Source organism: Vespula vulgaris, chromosome 6 (genome assembly GCF_905475345.1).
Source record: "Vespula vulgaris chromosome 6, iyVesVulg1.1, whole genome shotgun sequence".
Classification (NCBI taxonomy): Eukaryota; Metazoa; Arthropoda; class Insecta; order Hymenoptera; family Vespidae; genus Vespula; species Vespula vulgaris.
Window position 1 is genome coordinate 1,974,975 of NC_066591.1, and position 22,644 is coordinate 1,997,618.

At 30.7% G+C, this 22,644-nt stretch overlaps 4 protein-coding genes across 9 annotated transcripts; all 4 read right to left on the reverse strand.

Annotated features, from left to right (window-relative positions):
• Positions 1 to 243: 243 nt before the first annotated feature.
• Positions 244 to 4,456, reverse strand: LOC127064754 (synaptonemal complex protein 1-like). Of its 4 annotated transcripts, none has more exons than XR_007781823.1 (6): positions 3,801 to 4,456; positions 3,252 to 3,393; positions 2,760 to 3,163; positions 2,493 to 2,695; positions 2,045 to 2,409; positions 244 to 1,419 (listed from the first exon to the last, which is right to left on the reverse strand). XR_007781823.1 is itself a non-coding variant. In XM_050996274.1 (5 exons), exons 1-5 carry the CDS (start codon positions 3,915 to 3,917, stop codon positions 2,097 to 2,099), a joined length of 1,179 nt encoding a protein of 392 aa, XP_050852231.1. In that variant the 5' UTR covers positions 3,918 to 4,456; the 3' UTR covers positions 244 to 2,096. The 4 variants fall into 4 exon arrangements, 2 of the variants coding, with proteins under 2 accessions (XP_050852231.1, XP_050852232.1); XR_007781822.1 differs by having other exon boundaries at positions 1,918 to 2,409; XM_050996274.1 differs by having other exon boundaries at positions 244 to 2,409.
• A 153-nt stretch (positions 4,457 to 4,609) lies between these two features.
• Positions 4,610 to 9,614, reverse strand: LOC127064756 (nucleoplasmin-like protein). 2 transcript variants are annotated; one of them, XM_050996278.1, is made up of 5 exons: positions 9,446 to 9,614; positions 9,011 to 9,129; positions 7,436 to 7,649; positions 7,089 to 7,165; positions 4,610 to 6,099 (listed from the first exon to the last, which is right to left on the reverse strand). In XM_050996278.1, the coding sequence occupies exons 1-5, from the start codon at positions 9,465 to 9,467 to the stop codon at positions 5,992 to 5,994; spliced, it is 540 nt and encodes a 179-aa protein (XP_050852235.1). In that variant the 5' UTR covers positions 9,468 to 9,614; the 3' UTR covers positions 4,610 to 5,991. The 2 variants fall into 2 exon arrangements, with proteins under 2 accessions (XP_050852235.1, XP_050852236.1); XM_050996279.1 differs by lacking the exon at positions 4,610 to 6,099 and adding an exon at positions 6,435 to 6,768.
• Positions 9,615 to 13,036: 3,422 nt separating this feature from the next.
• Positions 13,037 to 13,957, reverse strand: LOC127064758 (male-specific sperm protein Mst84Db-like). 2 transcript variants are annotated; one of them, XM_050996282.1, is made up of 4 exons: positions 13,814 to 13,957; positions 13,666 to 13,753; positions 13,352 to 13,520; positions 13,037 to 13,259 (listed from the first exon to the last, which is right to left on the reverse strand). In XM_050996282.1, exons 1-4 carry the CDS (start codon positions 13,816 to 13,818, stop codon positions 13,240 to 13,242), a joined length of 282 nt encoding a protein of 93 aa, XP_050852239.1. In that variant the 5' UTR covers positions 13,819 to 13,957; the 3' UTR covers positions 13,037 to 13,239. The 2 variants fall into 2 exon arrangements, with proteins under 2 accessions (XP_050852239.1, XP_050852238.1); XM_050996281.1 differs by having other exon boundaries at positions 13,037 to 13,262; positions 13,814 to 13,955.
• A 117-nt stretch (positions 13,958 to 14,074) lies between these two features.
• LOC127064778 (adenylate cyclase type 10-like) lies at positions 14,075 to 22,396 on the reverse strand. Its single transcript, XM_050996332.1, is given in 28 exon segments — positions 14,075 to 14,588; positions 14,680 to 14,818; positions 14,912 to 15,023; positions 15,133 to 15,269; positions 15,399 to 15,597; positions 15,695 to 15,984; positions 16,079 to 16,212; positions 16,516 to 16,842; positions 16,944 to 17,059; positions 17,195 to 17,383; positions 17,419 to 17,639; positions 17,747 to 18,066; positions 18,068 to 18,283; positions 18,285 to 18,458; positions 18,541 to 18,619; positions 18,705 to 19,024; positions 19,171 to 19,587; positions 19,677 to 19,782; positions 19,856 to 20,011; positions 20,075 to 20,202; positions 20,288 to 20,591; positions 20,667 to 20,886; positions 21,000 to 21,119; positions 21,223 to 21,377; positions 21,456 to 21,579; positions 21,677 to 21,952; positions 22,033 to 22,197; positions 22,351 to 22,396. Coding segments are annotated over 28 exon segments (5,331 nt in total). The 3' UTR covers positions 14,075 to 14,447.
• Positions 22,397 to 22,644: the final 248 nt, after the last annotated feature.

The window sequence follows — 22,644 nt, forward strand, 5'->3', positions numbered from 1 at the left end:
CTCTTCCTTCTTCTTTCTTCTCTTTTCTAAAATATCTACCATTGTTCCGTTTGAACAAATAAGTTCGCAAATAATTTTCAATACAAATTTCGCTATATATATATATATATATATATATATATATATATATATATATATATATATAAGCATATCGAAATCGAATTTTTACGATCTTCTCATGAAACATATTCTTTACGTATATATAATCATAAAAAGAAAAGAAATAAAATTATCATAGCGACGAATGTAGGGGTGGGAGGAAGGTAGACGGGCGAAGAAAAAAGGAAAAGAAAAACCGAAAAAGAGATGAAAAAAAAAGAAGAAAAAAAAGCTGCAAGTGCGAAGGCGAGAGACGATGAGATCCGTTTAACAAGGTGCTTCTCTCTCTCCTGTCGGATAATACATAAGGGGTATTAAGGCCGCTACTCAATTGGGTATGAGCTCACCGAGAGAGGTGGACGTCTCAATTTTCTTCGCGACTTAATGACCGATCGTTAAAACCCGGCTTCGTCTCGAACCGGCTTGGCACGACGTAAGAATGACAGAGAGAAAGAGAAAGAAAGAGAGAAAGAGAAGAAAGAGAGAAAGAGAATGAGAGCAAGTCCTTTTCTCTGGGCCTTCCACTCTCTCTCTCTCTCTCTCTCTCTTTCTCAAGCAAAATGTCGTTCTAACGTAATCAAGGTTGTCCCTCGTAATGACGTTTATGAGTTGACGAGGATACAGTGATTCCTTGGTACGGTTCCTTTTGCCTTTTGCGTTGATTCGAATACGAGAGACATTAGAAGCTACCATGAACGCGTGAAAAAGTTCCTTTCTATCCTTTTGTCGTACAAATAAGATCCGTAAATCCCGATAATTTATTAGCTAATCGAGTAATAATAAAGCCTTCGTCCATGAAAGAACCATCGTCCTATCGTTCGTCAAACCAACAATGAAATATGACGAACTCTATTATTATTCTTTCAGAATCGCACGCTTTCGAGTATATACGCCGACTAAATATGTTTTAAATATTCTACTGCGTATTATCTGTACTGCGTTATATCTTAATGAATGAAATGACTTCTTTGTGGAGGTCGTATTTGTAAATATTTGTCGAAAAAATATTGTCGTCGATTTCGTTAATATTAATATCAATTATAATCGATCGAATATTACGAGTATTACGAGATCATAGATCATTTTTATTATATATATATATATATATATATATATATATATATATATGGAATTATTTTTGTTAATATTATAAGGATATATATATTATATTATGTATTATCTATATTATTGAAATTTGTTTGGAATATTTACCATTGACTCCCGCTGATCTTTCTTACCGACGTAGCACGATGAACGTTCCAATGACGACTGATTGTAGATAAGTCTCATAGTTGATATTTTCACCAGTCGGTAGGTGACCTGAAACAAATCAAACGTTATTGTTGTTACTCTTTCTCTCTCCTTCTCTGTCGACATTGTACCAAGGTGACATCTAACATCGTATAGAAACAAAACGGCTGACATACTGCGACACAAAATACAAGGTCGATCAAAAGTTTCTAAATAATTTTTAAACAATCAATATTTCTACACTCATTTTTGTTTCCTTTTTCTTTTTTATATAGTAAAATTATAAGCCTAAAAACTTTTGGACTCGCGTGTGGCCTACAAGCATATATAGAAACAAAATAAGAGATTCATACGTTTGGAGCATTTACAATTTATATTTTATTAAAGTAATAAATTGTAAGGATTTAAAAAGATAATAAAAATAATCGTTTATAAATATATTCTCATTCGTTTAGATTAAATAAATTATTTCCAACTTTCTTATTTCTTTTCGTTTCTTCCAAGTATCGTTCTAACTAACAAAAAACAAGGATCTCTCTAACGTATATAGCGTATCTATAAACGTACATTTTCTCATTATTTTCACTGTACGTTTTGTATTTCTTCTTTCTTTTTTTAAACAAATATTTACGTCCAACGGAATGGAAATTTTGTTAATATACGTGTTCCTTTTGAAATAGCGAGCATGACTCACTAAGATATAATCGATTTTAAAATCACGAAACATCTACTTTTCACTTCTCCTGTCACGTGTTCGTACACACGTCACGTACTTCAATATATTTTTGTAAATGTTCCGTTGTACTATCTGTACTGGTCGTAGAAGTGGAATCATTTTGATCGATTATTTTTTCTTTATTTTCTTCTATACGTTCAATTTTAGATTTGGTCGAGCTTGTTTCTTGAGAGTCTTCTTTTACGGTCACAAACTTATACTTATCCCAAGCTTTAGCTCGAATCTTTGAGCCTAGTTTTCCATTGGTCGTTTTATCAGCTGATCTACTGTTATTTGTACTCGAATTGCTGGTCGATACGGTTACAGGTTGAGTAACGCAAGATCTAAAATATTTATATATTTATCTATATCGATGGACTAAACGATTGAATTAATTTACAAGAAGAATATACAATTTTGTTCTTACGTCGCAATACTTTTTCTAATTATTTCCGAATCTTGCCTTCTACGACTTTGAGTAGCAAGTTTTGCTATGATACGTGCATCAACTTTAATCGCTTTAGGCTTCTCCGTATAGTTCTTCAATTTATTTAAACTTTGCGTGAGATGCTGAATCTGTACTCTCAAAGTCGCATTTTCATAAACCAATCGAGTATTTCTTTGTACGACCTAAAAATCATTTTCTTTAAATCCTTTAAATTACAAATCTTTTTTATTAACCTAAACGATTTACTTGCAAGAATTTAGCCTTGTTAACTGGCAATGGATCTTGAAACTTCTCCGATACAATCACGTTGAGTTCTTCTCTAGCTTCGTCGAGCTTCTCCATCATTTCTTCCATCACTCTTAAGTGTTCTCGATGCAATTGATCAAACTTTTGTCTAAGCGTGTCCTTTGCATGCTTCATACGTAGAAATTTAATACACAAATTATATGTGATCTCACTCTTCTCAGCTAACTCCTCGCGCAATTGTTTATTTTCCTCATCCAACGAGTCTCTTATATCCTCCAATTCTTTCCATCGTTGCTCTTGTAACTTCAATCCATTGTTGCTACATTTGTTTTTGTGACGTTGCATCTCTTCGCAAAAGTGATCCTTCTCTCTCTGATAAAAATATCTCTCATCATCCAGCTGTTCTAAAATGAAATTCAATGTTTTTATTTTCAATCCATATCTGTAGACAATCGTACGTATTAACTTTATATATGTATATATAATTCTTACGTTTAAGATTTCTATTACATCTCTGTTGCTTCTTCAATTCCGTTGATAATCTTTCTCCGTCCTTACGCATGTTTTCCAATTGAATATCTTTTGTGTAAATATTATTTTGTAGATCGGCGATGGTCTCTGTTAAATTTGCTACCTTTAAATAAAACTTTACGTTTTACTTATCTCCTATCTCGTTTTACACGTACATATACATACAAGCTGGTGATTGTGAAAATTGTATAATTGTAAATCGTTTGAGCTATTACAGGGCGTTTCGTCGCACGCTATCTTAAAATTGTTTAATTATCTAAAAGAATTAATTTTTAAGAATAAATATACAAATTTGTTTCTGTTCGTCATTTCAGAAAAATAATTTTTGAATGATTTATATACGAGTGTGTTAAAAAATATTTCAAAATGAAAAATATACGACTTGGACCACTTTCATAATCATTGGTTCGATCACGAATACATAAATATGCAACTAAACACTTTGTAAAGATTAAGATTACAATGTATAATTTGTTTAATAGTTTTGATTAATCACAAACTGCAACTCACTTGCTTACGAAGTGCCTTTGATTCTTTTTCCGCTGCAATACATTCTGAATTTTCTGAACAAATTCGATTGCCTGTAACATCAGACCCAGAAGTTCCATTTAATTGAGAACTCTGCATATAATAGCTGTCAATTTAAACAGCAAAACTTTATCAATAATTCCTTCTCAATGTTCACTTTCTCGAAATTTCAAAACGATCTTGAATGTAGATTAATCAAATGATCTAGATTCATTTCACTTCTTACATAAAAAGAGAAGATAAATTGAAACATCTCAAAAAAAAGGTTACAAACTGACATTCTCATCAATATAACAAAAAAATTGACATTCGAGCGAAGCATACGCATTACATACATATTATACCGATACAAATATTGTAATTTACGATTATCTAAAAGTGCATGAGAGTAACGAACGTGAAAATTATACTGTGGTGGTAGTTTCTTCATTTATTTTAGAAAAATGTTTATTTCATCTGTAATACACTGATTTTTTTTACAGAAACTGCTCCTTTCATCAAACACCGCTTTTCGTAATTATATCGCAATTAAAAACACACGTTATCAGGTCAATCACAAATACAAAAAGAAGGCTAATTAACGCGTTTTATATTTTGTTTGATTTCTTTTCTCTTATTTTTTCCTTTTATATATATATATATATATATATATATATATATATATATATATATACATATATATACACACACGCACAAATAAAAAAATTCGTTAGATAATAAGCTCCCTTATATAAAGTAGCATACACTCTCACTGCTGGGGAGGTATACTCGAATGAATTTTACTCGTGCAATACTGATTAAAAGTTGTGAAATTTTTTATTGTGTATCGTATATGTACAAAATAGGTGTACAGACTACTATCAATCGCATGGGCGTTTCAAACACCCTTCGCATATACTTCTGCATATGATACTGATGTAAGAGCATCACACTGTGTAGTACACCTGTAACTCCCTCTTCTATTATCTTTCATCAAATGGAATGAATATCGAGGTGACGCGTGAATATGCTTTTTCCCTTTTGTAATATTCCGATGTTATTTTTCTTTTCTTTTTTTTTTTGTTTTTAACAATTATTAATGACACTGTGGTGTAAGGGTTTTTCTTCTTGACTATTACCCTTTTCTCCCCCCATCTTGTACACACGAAAATAATAAATTACACTGGCTGATAGAGTAACTTTGCAATTTTTTAAAAAGACATACTATTTCTGAATCGTGTTACATGGCTACAATAAGATAGTATATTTTCTTTTGCATCGTTGGAAGTGTATTTATGTGAACACGGTATCAGAGAAGACAGAAAGGAAATACAAGTACGTCTCTTTCACTGCAAGTTCGTCTGTGCTTTCCACAAGTTTAACGAACAACAACTGGGCCAAGAACGACCGCATAATTTTTAATTCACTCTCTCTTTCTTTCTCTCCCTCTCTCTCTCCTTTTTTTTCTTTCTCTCTATGATATCGTACAAAGCTCAGTCATTAAAACCTCCGGATTCAAATAACAACTTTTTTTTAATAGTTTGCATGTATCAAATAAGGAAAGAACATTAAACGCATCTATGTAAGTTCAACGTCGTTAGAAATGAAATGAGTAAAAGGATTGCTTCTAGCCACTTGTCTCTAAAGATCTCCCTTAGCAGTTCAAATTTCATAAAATTTTGTCAAAAAAATAATTTCTGATTAACAATTTTTTTTCTCCATATATCATACATATATAGTTAGTACAATGCAGCATAAGGGATATTTCTTTAAGGCAAGCAGAGAAACTATGTATTTGCTATTGAAGCAAAAAAATGACAGTTAAAAAAGAAATATATATATATATACATATCCATATATATATATATATATACACACACATATATATATATATAAAATCAAAGGAAATTCATTACTTAAATGGTAATACTACACTGCTAAATTAAATCCGTGTATGGCTCATTACAAGTGGACTAGTAAAACGTGATACCATTCTGTGAATACATGATACACTGTTATCTTATTGTACTTTATTGGTCCAGTTGTGTTTTAGAAACGTGGAACGCAACACGTGTCGTCTGATAATCTGATGAAACGATACTAAATTCGCATAAATGCGGATGATAATTGATGGACTTACGCATAATAGCCTAACTTAAGAGTTTTTGTGTTTCCATTATGTTAAGGCTCATGCTTATTTTTTCTTGTTCTTATTAGCCTGATTTTTGTATTTGGCTGCAGTTGTTAATTTGGCATTCTTCTTCTTAGGTTCATCTTCTTCTTCCTCTTCATCATCGGGATCCTGCATTATAAAGAAACAAAAATCTCAGTTCATCTGAATTTTCTATAATCTTAATCGAGGCTTAATCCCAAATTAACTTCGAACATAATGTGTACATTATTTTACCGATAGTTATATACCTTCCAAAGAAATAATTAATAATGAAATAACTCTTTATCTAAAATATCATCTTCAAATATCACCAGTATATACAATATGAGCATTTAGCACTTATTTCATCATTTTTCTCTTTTCAATTGACGAAACAGTTTCCACCTGCAAAAACTTACGTAGAAACTAACCTTACCGAACTAACGATCGTTAAATAAGGATATATGAAGAGTGAATAAAAGCAATTGTTTTAAAATTGGATAGTTTATTATACAAAAAATAAAACAACAGATATATAGGAATGAAAACACAAGCGCAAAAGGTACATCCAGGTTTGTAACTTCGTAAGCAACAACCCTTCTTTCTAAGATTTCATCAAAGAAGTTTTTATACTTTTAAGGTAATACACTTTACAGTTGAAAAATACTTTTAATGGAAGTTCTGTTTATAAAAGACTAAAACACTTTAGCCTTTGAAAATGTTCTTTTTTTTTTACTTGTCTACTGCTTCGTCCACCTTGGCACGTTTGGTGCCATTTTTTCTACCCTCTGCAGAATGTTTTCGTTTCTTTTGTGGTGCCTGAAATTGCATTCCTAATGAATGTATTTATAATATTACAACACATTGCTGTTTTCATTGCTACGTAAAAAAGCAGAACAAATTTACGATTCGGAAGTGAAATAAGTGCATAATGCTCATCACGGATAACATAAACCCATATCTCGTATGTGCGTTTAATATTTTTAAAGAATTTTTGATTTTTCTTTATTGTCTATCCTTTCGGTAATAACTCAAAGATCCTAATTTACACAGATCAATTTTTCTGACAAGTGTTTAATTTCACATGCATCATTAATCTATAAAATTAATATTATGAAAATTAAATTATTTTCTCATACCTTTTCATCATCATCATCATCAATATTTTCATCTTCTAACTCTTCATCCATATCATCAAATTCTTCCATATGTGTTCCTACAAACAAAATATAATTTCAAATAAAATAAATATATCATTATATATACATATACACACACATATATTATATAATTTTATACGATCATAATTTCTTCAAGATGAATTAAATTACTCAAATAAAAATTTTTGAAATAATTACAATGCTATACCAATAAATAGTAAATTATATCATAGATGCTTCTAAGGATAGAAGGCGTCTAATCATACATGTCGCACTTCTCAACTAACTTCATACACAAAATAAATATTTTTTCACTTATTTCTTACCAAGAAGATTGTGCCCTACTATGTGAACAGGCCCGCTACCCTTAACCAAGGTAAACGTAACTGGTGGGTCGGGAAAACTAAGATCGAGAATAATTTGCGCTGTCTTTCCCATCTCTAAAAGAGCGATAGGGGTTTTGATAGGTCCTTTAAGTCCCATCGCTTCGACCTGTAGTACATTGAGTTCTCCAGGCTTTGCTTCTGGTCCTAAAAGTGCCTAAAACGTATATAAGCAAATATTGTCATATAATATTTAATAATATACACAACTAAGAATTTATCAATAATATAACGATCATCCACGTATTTACATTAAAAATTTGCTTAAAGTTCTCTTCTGTTTAAAATATGATATACAATAAGATCATCTGCCAAGAACTCATTGTAGTTTCCATTCGGTTTAGACAAATGCATCTTCTACTTAACTTCAACCCTATTTCTACCTGCATACCGAAATTTCCGTTATAATCTCCCTTTCGATATAATAGGATCCTGTTGGAGCGAGGTGGGGGAAGGGCGAAGCCATTGTAAGGAAAAATGGCGCCAAGCATTAAACATTCACGCGATAAAATTCAATATATAATAAAGTTAACTTTGTGCAAAATAATCATCGAACGAAGAGAAAAAAAAGAAAGAAAAAAAAACAAATTATTCCATCGTATAACGATAAGAAATTTTATCGAGGTCCATAAAACAAAATAAATTATCAAAGCGCTGTAGTATAGGTTATGAGAACGACGATAGGCACGCATTGCGGTTTTAACCGCGAAAGATAGGGACTTTTCGTAGTCTCAGATCTCTTACGCTTAATATGAAATTCGATCGTCCATAAACGCTCGATGAATCATTATACAGATAGAAATATTCGATCCATCAATACAATGATAAAAATCTCAAGATAGACGTATGTAAAACCTCTTGAAGCGCATTTATATCGCAAAGGCATCGAATTCGTAAGAGAAAAATTTTCCTTCCGTCCTCTCTATCACCTATGTTTTAATACATCGAAGATTCGCGCGTAAAACGTTGCAGGAGGCGCCTAGCGCGCTCTGGCAAAAAGAGAGAGAAAAAAAAAAGAAGAAAAAAAATCGGTATAACGAAAGACGCCGAATATATTGGCAACGTTCTTCTCTCGTTCGAGAAACGTGACGACACGCGTAGGAGACAGAAACGTAATTGGCTTGTAAAAAAAAAAAAAAAAAAAAAAATCATACGCAATTGTAGCGATCGAGAAAGAAAACATTTCAAGCACGCGATATATAAAATATCCATAAAATACGAAAGAGCTTAAATGCGTCGATTTATAATTAGGATGAATATCACCTTTGAGTTTAGAACAAAGCCAAAAAAAAAATATATCGTATAATCGACAAGGACGACGTTTCGGCGTGTGAAAATACGTTGGTACGTGTGTCGTGTACAGTCACGACGCACGAGCGTTACATACATACACAGAGATAGAGAATAGAGAGATAGAGAAAGAGAGATGGAGTGTGTGTGTGTGTGAGAGAGAGGGGGGGGAGGAAGCGAGAAAGCGTATCGCCTTCTCTTATATCTCCGAAATTCTCGAAGACTTACCATTTTGATGATGAGCTTCTGATCAGCTCCATAACCATGTTGGTTCGTACCATCTGCATCGTCGTTCTTGTGCTCGGGATCCCATACCTCGGTGGAGTTCGCTCCCTCGAGGACGATTCCTAAAGAAACACAAAAAATCACGATAGTACACGATGTTCACGAATTTCGAATGCAATAGATGTCTCGCATAACCTCGCACATCATTCGTAAGATATAGATCAAATAAGATATTCGAGATATATAATAAAGTTTTAACGATAAACGCGCGCTATTCCCTCGTAGTTTTCGCGGACAATAGGGATCCTCGTCACAATGGCCGAAAGGTCTTAGCCGGCGTCTCGATGGAATAACTAATATTTCTCTCGTAAAGTAACCGTGAATGGGTCGAAATAAACGATGAACGATGATCACGTTCTCTCGACTTTCGATATTTACCGTACAGATATTCTTCCGCCATGGCGATCGGTTTGATATTAACGGATTCTCAACTCGACAGGACGTCTATACGGGGCCGCCGACGATGGACGTGTGCGTGTCGAACGAGAGTGGAGCGGAGTAATGCTAGAAGGGGAGGACGCCGCGCGCGCAACGGTCACTGCGCGAAGAATTGTGCTCGCACGTGTTGGGCGAACGCGTAGCAAATGACTTTCGCGTAGTCGACCTTGCGCGCCTAGACCCTGTTCTTTTCTCTGATTGGTCGACGTTCCGCGTCTTAGCGTCTACAGTGTTGCCGGCTCTCATACAAGCTCGACACCGAAGGCATCACGAAAGGTGCCTTTTTCCCCCGCGCTATATCATATATTTTCTCTTTATTATTCGTTTATTACTCTATCGACATTGCTTTTATTATCTTTCTGTCATTGTTGCACGATGATAACACGCAGCTTTAAATATTAAACGTACGTAAGGCAAAAACAAACAGGTTTACGTAACTACGATGTCGAAGCAGTTATTAATTTCGTACATTGTATTTTTCGTAATATTCTGCGATTATATCGAATCTCACGATATCGACTGATTTTTCTATGCTTTCGAATAATTATATCAATATTCAATAATGTTTTACGTTGATCGATATAAACGGTCGGACACGAATGGGAAACGATTAAGAAATAAATAAAAGATCGTAGTAATGTAAGTGGAATGACTCACTTTCGTTAGAGGTTATAACGATAATAACAAAACGATATTCTTGTCAACGCGTTCTGTATAAAATTAGATCGAATATCGTGCCAAAGAAATCTACTCCTCCATTCAGCATTTTTCGAAATTTTACATATTACTGTACTCTTTGTAAACGTTTTCTATATGATTTGAAGAGACAATTTGGCAATGTCGTAAAACGATTCTATTGGTCGAAAATTGTGTTGGTCGCACGAAAGCGTGGAACTATCGGCTGCACATGGACGTATAAATAGTGCGTACTCTGTTTGTAAAAATTCATTGAAACGTTAAATTATTATATTTTGTCTTGTTTTTGATAAATAAATGAACGTCTTGTAACTGTCAACGTTTTCCAACTGTACGAGAATTTAAGGTAATTCGTTTTATTGAACTTTCGAGAAAAAATTCGAGCGTTTGTCGAAGTGCGGCAACGTACTTCCTCGAAATGTCTGACGATACATACGCGCGTGTATATTTTTTACATACACTTTGCAGCTATTTTTGATAGTGTTAAAAAAAAATACGATCATTTTTATGCCATTACAAAAGTTATACATCGCGAGAAAAGGTAAGAATGGGGTAATTCGTAGATGTAGTTCTATGCGATCATGGGACTACTTTTTTCACGTTGTTGTCTCATCGTAACAACCACGTCAGTCAAATTCATCTCGTTCAATATTTTTATTATAACGAAGATATACTTATGTATGTATGTGTACATATATATGTGTATATATATATATATGGTTCTTATATATATCTTTCGAAATCTGAATTTTTTTTCGTTCTTTAAAAATGCTTTATTTATAATCTTTTGATTTATGGTTCTTTTTAATAGCGTTTAATTTTAAGAAAAAACGATACAGTAACGTATATAGAATTTCGATTGAAGGTGCAAATATGAAGATGATTGCATTATATTAGATCATTCTAATGATTATATACCTTAAATTTATGTACTGCAATTTTTTTTTTAATGTTGCAACAAAATTATTTTTGTTACATGGTAATAATTTTTTATGCTCATTGTTCTTTGTACTTAATCTGATTTTTTTCAATTCATATTATAATTATGATATATAATTATTTGCTAATTGGCAAGATAGATATTATTATTAAGTTCTGTAAGTATGAATTAATGATTAATACGTGTTACTGAAGACAAGTCGAAGGTTTATAGTTGGTTGATCGGATAAAGATACTGGTTTTAAATATATTAGTGTTTTCATTTCAGTTGCCCCGTGTTGCTTACCACAGCTTCTATAATAATAGCACTATGTTTAAGTAAAATAAATATTAAAAGACTACCGTCAGTATTTAACATGGAAGCACGTTTATTTATTTTGAATATTAAGAATATATCCTTTTACTTTATATTATTTTCATTATGAATGAAACATATTCATCGGTCTTAGCATTTCTTATGTATATTAACAATAATCAGAATATTTCAACTTTTGTAATAAATATATTTCAGGACTATTATTATTGAATCTGTTACGTAATAAAAGTTATTGTTAGAATCTTTCTCCAACTTCTTTCATATGTTATATCAAATTTTCTTTATATATTTATGTATCCATATATATATATGTGTGTGTGTGCTAACTTATTTAACTATAACAATGAACTTCACATAAATTTACATAAATATCTCTTTAAACACATAAATGTAACTAATAGAGGGAGCTGATACTTGCGATATTAGTACAATTTTTTTAAAGGTATGTGTTAAAAAATTTATTGCTTGATATCACGTTAAATCAATAGATTGATTCTATCAAATAAATTTTACTATTGAAATATAAATTTTGAAAATTATCATAAATTAAATACTATTTTAGACAATCGGGAATTTATTTAGTCTGAAATAATAAACGAATATTGATATTTCTAAAATTATTATTTAGTATATAAAATTTATTAGAAAATTTCTTCAAAATTACTTGGATATTTGATTTAAAAGATAATAATTTGTAATAATATATTAACTTTCATTTCGAAACGAGTGCTTTGTACTTTACAAATCTCTTAGTTCAAATAATAAACGTCAGATGGCTCTGTTCTTATAAGACAAATATGTCTTCCATTCATTTCAGTTTTATCTACTCAAGTGAACGTACCAGACATCCCTGAACTTATGTAAGTACGATATATGTATATATATATTTATTTAAATTATATATATTTAAAAAAAAATTAAGTTTTAGAAATTTTATAACAAAATATATATTTTGAATGTTTATAGTTAAATAATATCAATCAATTATAAAAATTTATTTGTTAGGTTAACTTTATGTTGTATGCTTTTGTATTAGTTTTATGTCACGATTATATTTATGATTATAATCTTAACGTAATTGTTTCTATCATATTAGATTACAAAAACATGAACTCTTTTTCAATACTCAAACTTGGAGTTATACGTCAGACAGTACAGTCCGTTGTGCCAACACTTTCAAATGTAATATCTGGAAGAGATTCGAGAATACTTTTAAAAAGTATACATCATATGTGTGAAAAACAGCATTTAAATTTAATACCACATACATTGGCAAATAATAATAAATCTTTATTTTTGCAACTTGTTTCACCTGTAATTAATTTAGTATCTGGTTTGAAAATAAAAGGACGACTACAGCTTCGTTGTGAACATTGCTATAAAGTTGCAAGAAATGAAAGATGGTATATAATGTGTAAAAAGTCACCAAAACATAAACAAGTACAAATAAAAAAGAAAGAATATAAAACTTGGATTTTGACACATGCTACGCAATCACCTAAACGCCCATGGTAATAAAATTATGTTACGACAAAGATGATAATTTATTATAATAAAAGTGTATAATAATCGAATGTATATTCATGTTCTTAAATCTTTATTTCAACAAATAAAATATAAAATAATAAATTTGTATTGTTATCCATTACTATCTATTGTTAATATTTGCTACAATTGACAATATAGAGTATTTTATTTTTAAATAACTGCTGCATTTTGGAAATTTAAAAAATCATTTATATGAAAGTATGTTTGGCCAAACTTTGTTTTGGATAGAATTGTATTAACATCTGTATACTTTGACTGCTGAAATAAAAAATAAATATAAATTGTAAATATTTGTGAAATCTTGAAGAAATAATAAGTTTCAATTTAGAAAGATAATAATCAAATACTGCAAGGTGGACAGCTAGGCATGCATATAATTCGTGCTGGTGCACAAGGATAGCATTTTGGTACACAAGGTACACAAGGACCACAAGGACTGCAAGGACCGCAGGAAAAGCTGGGTATCATAGGTGGACAACATGCTACTGGTGCGGGACAAGGTGGAGGTGGACAGACCTGCGTATGTATGTGTGAATATTTATTAATTACAAATTTCTAGGAAGAATAATTGATACCAGATCAATTTAGATTTAATATTTATATTACCATGAAATTCGATACAATTAGAACATATATATATATATATCAAATGGACTCTTACCTTTACTGGACACGTATAGCAGAGTCGTACACAAGGTGTAGGACATACTGGTGCACATGGATAACAGTTTGAAGAGCACGGAAAACACCTAATAATAACAGTCGATTTAATTTCGATTTCACAACAAAATATAATATTCTATGCTTACGACATGTTTGTTGATAAGATGTAGGTATCTGGTAGATTAAAATTTTGTATTCGAAAGATATATTTTTGTTTAGATTTAAAATAATTTGTTTCTGGACATGTTGCTGAATTTATTGAAGTTTTCCAAATCAAACAAGTTAGTCTTTTGTTTTTTTAGTTCAATTAGTAACAATGTTTTAGAGGAAATACACGTAGAAAATTTAAAGTTACAAGTAAAGCGTGAAATACGTACTTATTAAATAAATATACAATTTCCAATGAATATATTATATAAAAATAAATGCATTATTATTTCTTTACGATTCAATATAAATACAATTTTGTTTACAACAAAGCTTATGTATTTTTATTTAAATTAACTTAAGATGGCGCGCATTGCCATTTTATAAATTAACCAATGATAATCGTTCTCATAGCGTAATGGTATTATTTCATAAAAACGTTAACATATCGTCAACGGTATTTAATTCGAGTAGACGTATGTTGTGTGCGTGTATCGAATAGATTTAATTACTTTTTATGTACAGTAGAATATATTATATCATTAAATAATCGTTTCAATAAAACAAAATTAAGATTTAACAAATAAGACAAGATTTAATAGATTTAATAGGTCGTTAATAGCTTTAATAGTTTTATAGATTTAATATTGGCAGTGTATAAAAAGTAACTTTTCTATCGTTCGCATTAATTTCGTCCCAACCTGAAGACAAAGCGATCAAAGACTGTTGTTGCCACAAGTCTTGTTGTAACGGTGATAGTTTTCCTTCCCAAGCCTAAATACAAAAATTCAGGACGGATTAAAGGTAATTCGTAATTATTTAATTAATTAATTCATTAATTAATTATAAAAGAATTAAAACAAACTTGTTTACAATGCACTGCCCATCCATATATCAGTTTATTATTCATTTTGAAAGCTATTTTCTTAGCTTTATGCAAAATCTTTATAGCTGTCTTTTTATAACCTCGAACCATGAAATAGTAAGCTTTTATTAATATGTACCTGTATAAAATCGAAGACACACTTGTGTGAATATGTTGATTGATTGATTGATTTATTATTTTTTTTTTAAATTAATTTATAAGAGAATCTTACCTTGGTATCACAATTTTTACCATCTTCAGCAAATTTTTAATATTTTTTAAGGAAACTTCAATTTGCGCCATAATATCTATTGCTTTGACGTCATAATTGCTCATATAATATACTACATAAAGATAAAAACATATTCATATGTTAAAGAGAGATAATTTTTTCTTCTTCCCCTTTTTCTCTCTAAAAAAAAAAAAAAAAAAAAAAAAAAAATGAGTACAAACCGTAAGAAATGAGCATTCCTTCGAGTTCTTTCAAATCCGTGAGAGTGGCTGCCACTAGGTCCTCGTCAGTCTTTTTTTTTCCAACTTTTTTTTCCAACCATACTTTAGATGCTTCCCATTCTTTGTTTCTAATACACCTGAACGAAAAATGAACGAGATATTTTCTTTTCTTTTTTTTTTTTTTTCAAAATATTACTATTAATAATGAAGTCAACGAACTCATACACCATCCACATACACACACGCGCGCGAGATAGTACACGTACCATAGCCACATCGATGTAAAATATCGTCTTTCGGCTTCCGGATCTCGCAAGCTGATAAGATGTTCACCTTCTTTCAAATAATAACGTTCGCAATGCTCGTAAGAAAGGACCGTCAATCCTATGTCCAATTGTACATCGACACACGCTGCGTAATACCATGTATAACCGGACTTGTCCATATGATTTTTCGATATAAATTCTGTAGGCAAAAAATTATTATAAGTAAAAAGACGAAAGCAGAAAAAAAAGTAGAATTAGATTAGAAATACGTTAACGATGTAAGTGTTAACGATCACCTAAGTCTCGTAATACTGAGACAATTTCGGAATGTCGACAAGAGAGCATCAGAAGATTAATGAGTCTTGGTAAAACGATACATTCGGTGTCCGTTAAATTGATTGATCTTGCTAATCTGATAACGATGAAACCAATCTCGATAGCTTTTTCAATTTGTCCTCTTATCCAACGTGAGAAAAAAACACCGGCATAAAGTTCAATTATGATTTTGAGATCTTGATACTCTATCAACCTCATTTCTTCGTTACACAAGTCGATGCTCTCGTCCTCCAAATACTTGATGATGTTGCTAACAAATGATTTTCACTCGTTAAAAAATGATTTCGTTATCGAGACAAAAGTCTCGTTCGATTTTATACTTATACATGTATATATTTATCTACTTTCTGCAATGAATGTGAGCGGTAGTCAGCATATTGGTGTAACACGTGGAAAGTATCAAGAAATCGTTGTTAGAACGTGCTGTGTTCAGTGCCCATATTGCTGCCAATCGAGTCTCTTTTTTCATATCTTTAATCTTAGAAATTAAGATCAGATTAAGGTTAATAAAAATTAAAAGTAGAAAATATAAGACGGAGCGAAAGTTTTTTAACGGGTCGAAAGTATTATTTTAAAAGCAATTTTTGTTTTTTCTTTCTTTCTTTTTTTTTTTGTCATATTTTAAAACTACGAGACTATCTTGTAAAGCTGTAGTCCTAATTAAACTTCTCAAAAATGGATATTTAATTGAATTTTAATATCATTTAGAAACTTTCGATCGATCCTGGTATATGCATAATCGTATTTTTTTCTTTCTCGTAATGATCATTAGATTTTTTACCTTGAAAACTTCGAACATTTGAGCCAAGCAATACGCCAATTGATTCGTATAGTTCGTAACATAATCGTCTTCGTCTTTATCATTTTTTCGTTTTTTCGGAGAGAAAAATAATAAAAATTTAAGTTTTATCAATTGAAATATAGTTTTTAGATTGATCATTATATCCGTTTGTGGAAATTGGTAGCCTAACGTTTTCATCGCTCTGTCCAAGCTTTTCTCGGCTTCTGAAGTGTACCCAGACTCGAAATAACATTTACCTTGTAAAGTTTGAATCTTAGCGATAAGGTACAGAAATTTAACTGTATCGTTTATGTTTGGATCGAACATCTGACAATGAATAGAGGAAATCATATTTGGCTGCTTTTTTTATTTTTTATTTATTTTTAATATTTCTATATCAGACCAAATGAGATGGGATGTACATATACCTGTTCAAGTATAGTCTCAGCCTCGTCCAACAATTTTCTTGCTTCAGGAACATTTTGATTTTCAATGCAAATTTCGGCGAATTCTAATATGGCGATTAAAGTTTTATTATTATTACCTAAAAAAAACAATCGTTGATTAAGTGGTTTGAATTTTATGTAATATTTATATAATATCTCATCTCCTATTCTATAATACAATTCATGTTATTATTCTATAATATTATATATATATATTCTTTGTTGAAATTTACCAATTTCACGACAATGCTCAACCATTTGTGTGTAAACGGTTAATAATATCAAATTACATTCACAATTAGTGAAATCAATGTTGGAAAAAGTACGCGTCAATTTTTTCTTTGATTTTTTCAGAATATTTAAATAAGGTAAAATCTTTCTAGTGGTTAATACATCTAAGAACGTATAATCATGAGATATATGTTTATCCTCAGATATATTTATTTAATCGTTTTACTTTTTATTTTGGGTACGTCGAATATCTTGCTACTTATTCCATGAAGTTGTGTTACATTCAATGGATATTGTAATGGTAATTTTTCTACTTCGTCTAAGAATTTTTCACCTAACAATTTCGAAAAATATCCTTCGCCACATGATATGCAACGTCTTGTATTTCGTTCTAAATATTTGAGTGCTTTATTGTGCAACTCGACTTTTTGATTCTCCGTGAGTAATCTTTGATCAAAATTATTTTTTCGATCGTTTAATTACAATTTAAGTTGAATTAAATTTTGTAGATACCAAGTTATTATATATAAAAATTGAGGATGAACGTGATTTACCTATATGTCGTGTCTTGAAATATCGTATTCTTAAAACGTATGAGACCGCATGATGCATATTTTGGCAAATTTTCCAGTTCCTCTAAATGACAATCGAATTCAAAGTAAATAAGAAAAAAAGAGAAAAGAATGTTTTTGTTGAGAATAATTAAAAAAGTACTTGGTATCACGATGCCAATACATCTACATTGAATATCGATATTATTGATATGATTACGTATGCTTTTGTAGTATATAATGGGACCAATGTTTTTAGAAAAATCTCCAATTCCGCATTCGAAAATTCGAATTTCGAAAAGTTTACGAATAGCTAATGTCGGCGGGAATTTAAATAAATAAATAAATAAATAAATGTATATATATGTATATTAGTAATCTGATCTTACTTAGAGCTATGTCTTTATTTGATACTTCAACTATACTTTCCAACATTTTTCGATTAATCAATGCGCCAAGTACAGAAGCACATTTAAGTAATAATTGATCGAGGGGCGTTAAGGCATCGAACAGTTTTAAAATAAGTACTGAAAAAGAATGCTAATTATAAATAAGTATCCGTGTATACAATGATAAAAGTTTTACCCTCCATATTTATTTGAATATTTGTGTTTTTGATTAATGACTTCTCTAATATTTTTGCAAAAGCTACGTTTATGAGCTCATTACTCAAATCGATTTCATTCTTTTCATCGATCATTAACATTGTCTCATCCTAAAGATAAATAATAAATAAATTTATGCGATATTTTGTGCATTTATACAAATATTTGGAAAATAATTATAACCGTGCTAACCTTGTAACTCGTCTTGTACATTTCCCATCTGTCCTCGCGAGAGAAGTCTTTTTTTAAAATAGTCGTATCAGTAATGAATCTGTTATATATTCGTAATAAAGGGAAATTAATAAATTCAATTATGTTTATTTTTCAATTGTTTTCGATATAATATTTTAACTTACCTTCTTAACATTTTCAATTCGGCTAAAACATATCCCACTGACTCAGCTTCTTTTCTGGTAAGAGTTAAAATTTCTATTTTATCACTTTGTATGAGACTCACCAAATAACTTTCGATCCAGCCTGGATTTCCTAAACTCTGTTCTTGAATCAATCTAAACAAATAATTCTAATACATATAGAACCTAATACTCCTAAGAATATTGTTAAAAAAAAAAAAAATAACTTGCTTCTCCAATTCTGAAGATATACCATCTATATTGAGTATTTGACAAACAATACCAATGTGATACCATTTATCGATACCTTCCAGTTCAATGACCTGTTATTTTAAAAATAAAAAATAAAAAATAAAAAAATTAAAAAAAAAAAGAAAGGAAAGAAGGAATCACATATGTGTATGTTACTGTTAAGTTCTTACTTACAGATTCTAACCAAAATTAATTGATTTTTAAAAAAAGTACATACTCGTGCTTTTTTTAATAATATATTAGCCAGTTTGTATTCTGCACCAACTTTTCGACCGACACTAATGATAAATAAAAACATGTCCGTTTGGATAAAAATATCGAAAAAGTTCAAAGACTCTTCGTCGGCGTATTCAATATCGTCAATAATGATGATCCAGAGCTTTTGAAAACATTTTTCTGTTAGATTCATTAAAAGTTGCTCAAGTATTTTAAGCCTTTCTGATTCTATAGAAATTGTGTATTGTTTGGTTATTGGAAAACGAACGTTGAAGACTTCATTCAACACACATAGATATTCAGGATAACGTATGTTGTCTAATAAACGTATCAACATGTCTTCTCGATCCTTTGAAGTTGACGTTGAAGAGAATTTCAAGGGTAAAGAGAATATTAGATGGAATAAGGTGTACGGCTTCTGTTTTGGAAAAGTTTTTTCTTATTTTTTTCGCTTTCTTTTCTCAAAAATTTATTATCAATGCAAAAAAAAAAAAATTCATGATTAACCTTCATGTCTGTTGAAACAAGAGAAATGTAATTCGATGGGATACCACTTGGTATGTTTAATGCCATTTCGTCTAATATTCTCGTTTTTCCTATTCTGGGCTCACCTCTGTATCCAAATATTTGTAGTTAATTGCAAAATCTTTTTTTTTTTTTCTATAGAATTATTTCATAACGTATACCTTATTATCAATGTATTGAACTGAGGTTTAATTGCTGTATCACTTTTCGTGATTCTATAGTCGAGCATAGATGCTAATAAGTTTCGAAAAATCTTCATTTCTTTTTCTCGACCTAACAAAGGATATTTGTTCCAAATGAATTTCGATGGTTTGTATCTGCAATCGATTATTTGCGAAATTAAATCGAATATTAAATATTAATGCAATGATTCTTTTTACTTGACTTGTTCCTTGAATTCGTAAATTGGTCCAACGTCGATAATTCCTTTTAAATATCTTGGTTCTTGTAATTTGAAATGGATGCCTTCTAATTGAGAATGAAGAAAACTATCTCTGTCACATACAACCTGTTCCATGTTTTTTGGTTGGATAAAAAATAATGAAATTTTATAAAACGAGAAAGGGAACGTTGTATTCTGGGAAATAATTTACCTTGTTTTTGTAAACCGTCATAAGTCGAGCAGCTCTATTGACTGCCATTCCAATAACTGTATACTCTCTTCTTAGTGTATGACCAACAACACCACAATATGTCATCCCCGTTGTAATGCCAACGGTGACGTTAGTAATATTTTGTAATTTTTTCAAAGCAACTCGCAATCTGAAGCCACATTTAAGACCAATTTGTGACTCAAGTTCATGTTTATCTCCTCGCAAACCAAAAACGCAAAGAAACATTAGGTCTTTGTCAAAGAGAGACGTTTTGTTAACACATCCTTGCATCCCATCGACTATCCTTCATCAGATGTGTCATGTTATATTTTATCGATATAGATTTCTTAGATATAATATTATAGAGCAATCTAAATACCTGCAAACGATTTTGTACGCTGCGTCGATCAATTTCATCATTTGTCTCTTTCTTCTTTCATTGATGGTTGCGTTGACAAATACAATAACGACTTGTCTCATTTCGTTTAGATATTCCAACGGTTCGTCCATTTCGATCGAACGGATAACCGGTCTTAACATGTAACTTCTCAAGCCATCCTTCAAATGTGCTTTCGCTATTTCTATAATTTTTGGTCGTACAAAAAAAAAAAAAAAAAAAAAAAAAAAAAGAAGAAAAATCATCTACTGCTATTACGAATCTTGTCGTTTGATTTTTTCATGGTTTTCGCGTTAATAATAAAATTTTACTAACAACTATAATCGATCTCTTTCATATGGCTTAAATACATGGAGATGTCCGATAGATTCATTAACGCCAAAGTATCGTTTTCCGTTGGCATTAGCGATTCATCAATAATATGATCCCAGTTATCTGCGAATTTGTTAGTTCCAATTTTCTTTTCTATTGCTTTTTTCTCTTTTTTCACTTGTCATTCATATACATAAATGCAACGTAAGTGATTAATTTAGTATACCTTTTTCGTTGGGTATGTAAGAGTCTTTCACAGTATACCACATGGTAGAACAGCTTATAACAAGAATATGTAAGCTATCAGGAAATGTTTCGTAGATGTACTCGTCTGGATTTATCCATTGCCAAGTGCTAAGTGATACCAAAATGTCGCCACCTCTGAACGAATATCAATTTAATCGTTTTTATAATTTCGGGTTAAATAATTTATATGTTAGTTTTATACATGCTATATACTTGCAAAGTTTTTCGGCACGTTTAACTTCCCAAACAGGTCTACCGGTTATCATGTAATGCGACATAGTCTCTGAATCACCGATAGACGTGAAATATATCTTACCTGAGGCTATGGCTAGTTTTACTGTTAAGATACATTAATATCGTATTGTCAAGATTTAAAACGTAAATCTAACAACGAAATATACTTAGACATAAATAAAATTATAAAATATTTGAACCTCTTAGAGTGATACCAACTTCAGTCTGATAAATGCCAAAATGTTTTTGTATAATGCAAGCAGTTTGAATCGCCGTAGTTGCTAGATCGCGCATATGATTATCGTTTTCAAGCTTCCACATGACGATAAAAGCATCGCCAGAAAATTTTAATACGTCGCCATTTTGCGAAAGTATCTCTTGAACCATAAGACCGATATAACTGTTCAACGTCTCCGTCAATTTCGATGCTCCACCCTTACCCGTTCTCGTAAATTTTTCAACAAAATTGGTAAAACCTATTACGGAAAAGTAAACAATCATTATTGAAACAATAGATCGGAATTGGTTGATTACATTTTTCTTCTTTTTTGCCTACCTGATATATCACCAAGCATTAGCGTTGTTAAATATTTTCTCATTTTATAGTCGTCAAAATGGTCCAGAATTTCATCGGGACACATAGACGCGAAAATTTTCGTATGCTTTTCTAACTTCAAAATGTTATCGTGATTTACGATTTGTCTGGTATCATTCGAATGATCTATAATTATATATATATATATATATATATATATATATATATATATATATATATATACATACATACACACACATATATTTTTGTTAATTTAAATTAAATATAATTAACCCCTAATTTATCTAAGAAACAAAATATTTTCTATGATTTATGTACCGGTTGAATCTAAATAGGTAACGTCTACATTCAACTGATTCGCCATTATTCTATATATTATAATTAAATTATATTAATCTTATGATCGCGTATAACTGAGAAAATGACAAAATTATTGTTAAAATATTAATATTAACTAGACAAGCAACGTGATTATCTTCTTACAACTATCTTCGTGGATTACTCTTAATATGAATCTTTCGATTGTTTCGTAATACTTACCTAAAAAAAAAGGAAATAAAAAAAAAAAGAACAAGAAAATCACCAGGATAGGAATGATTCACAGATATCAAT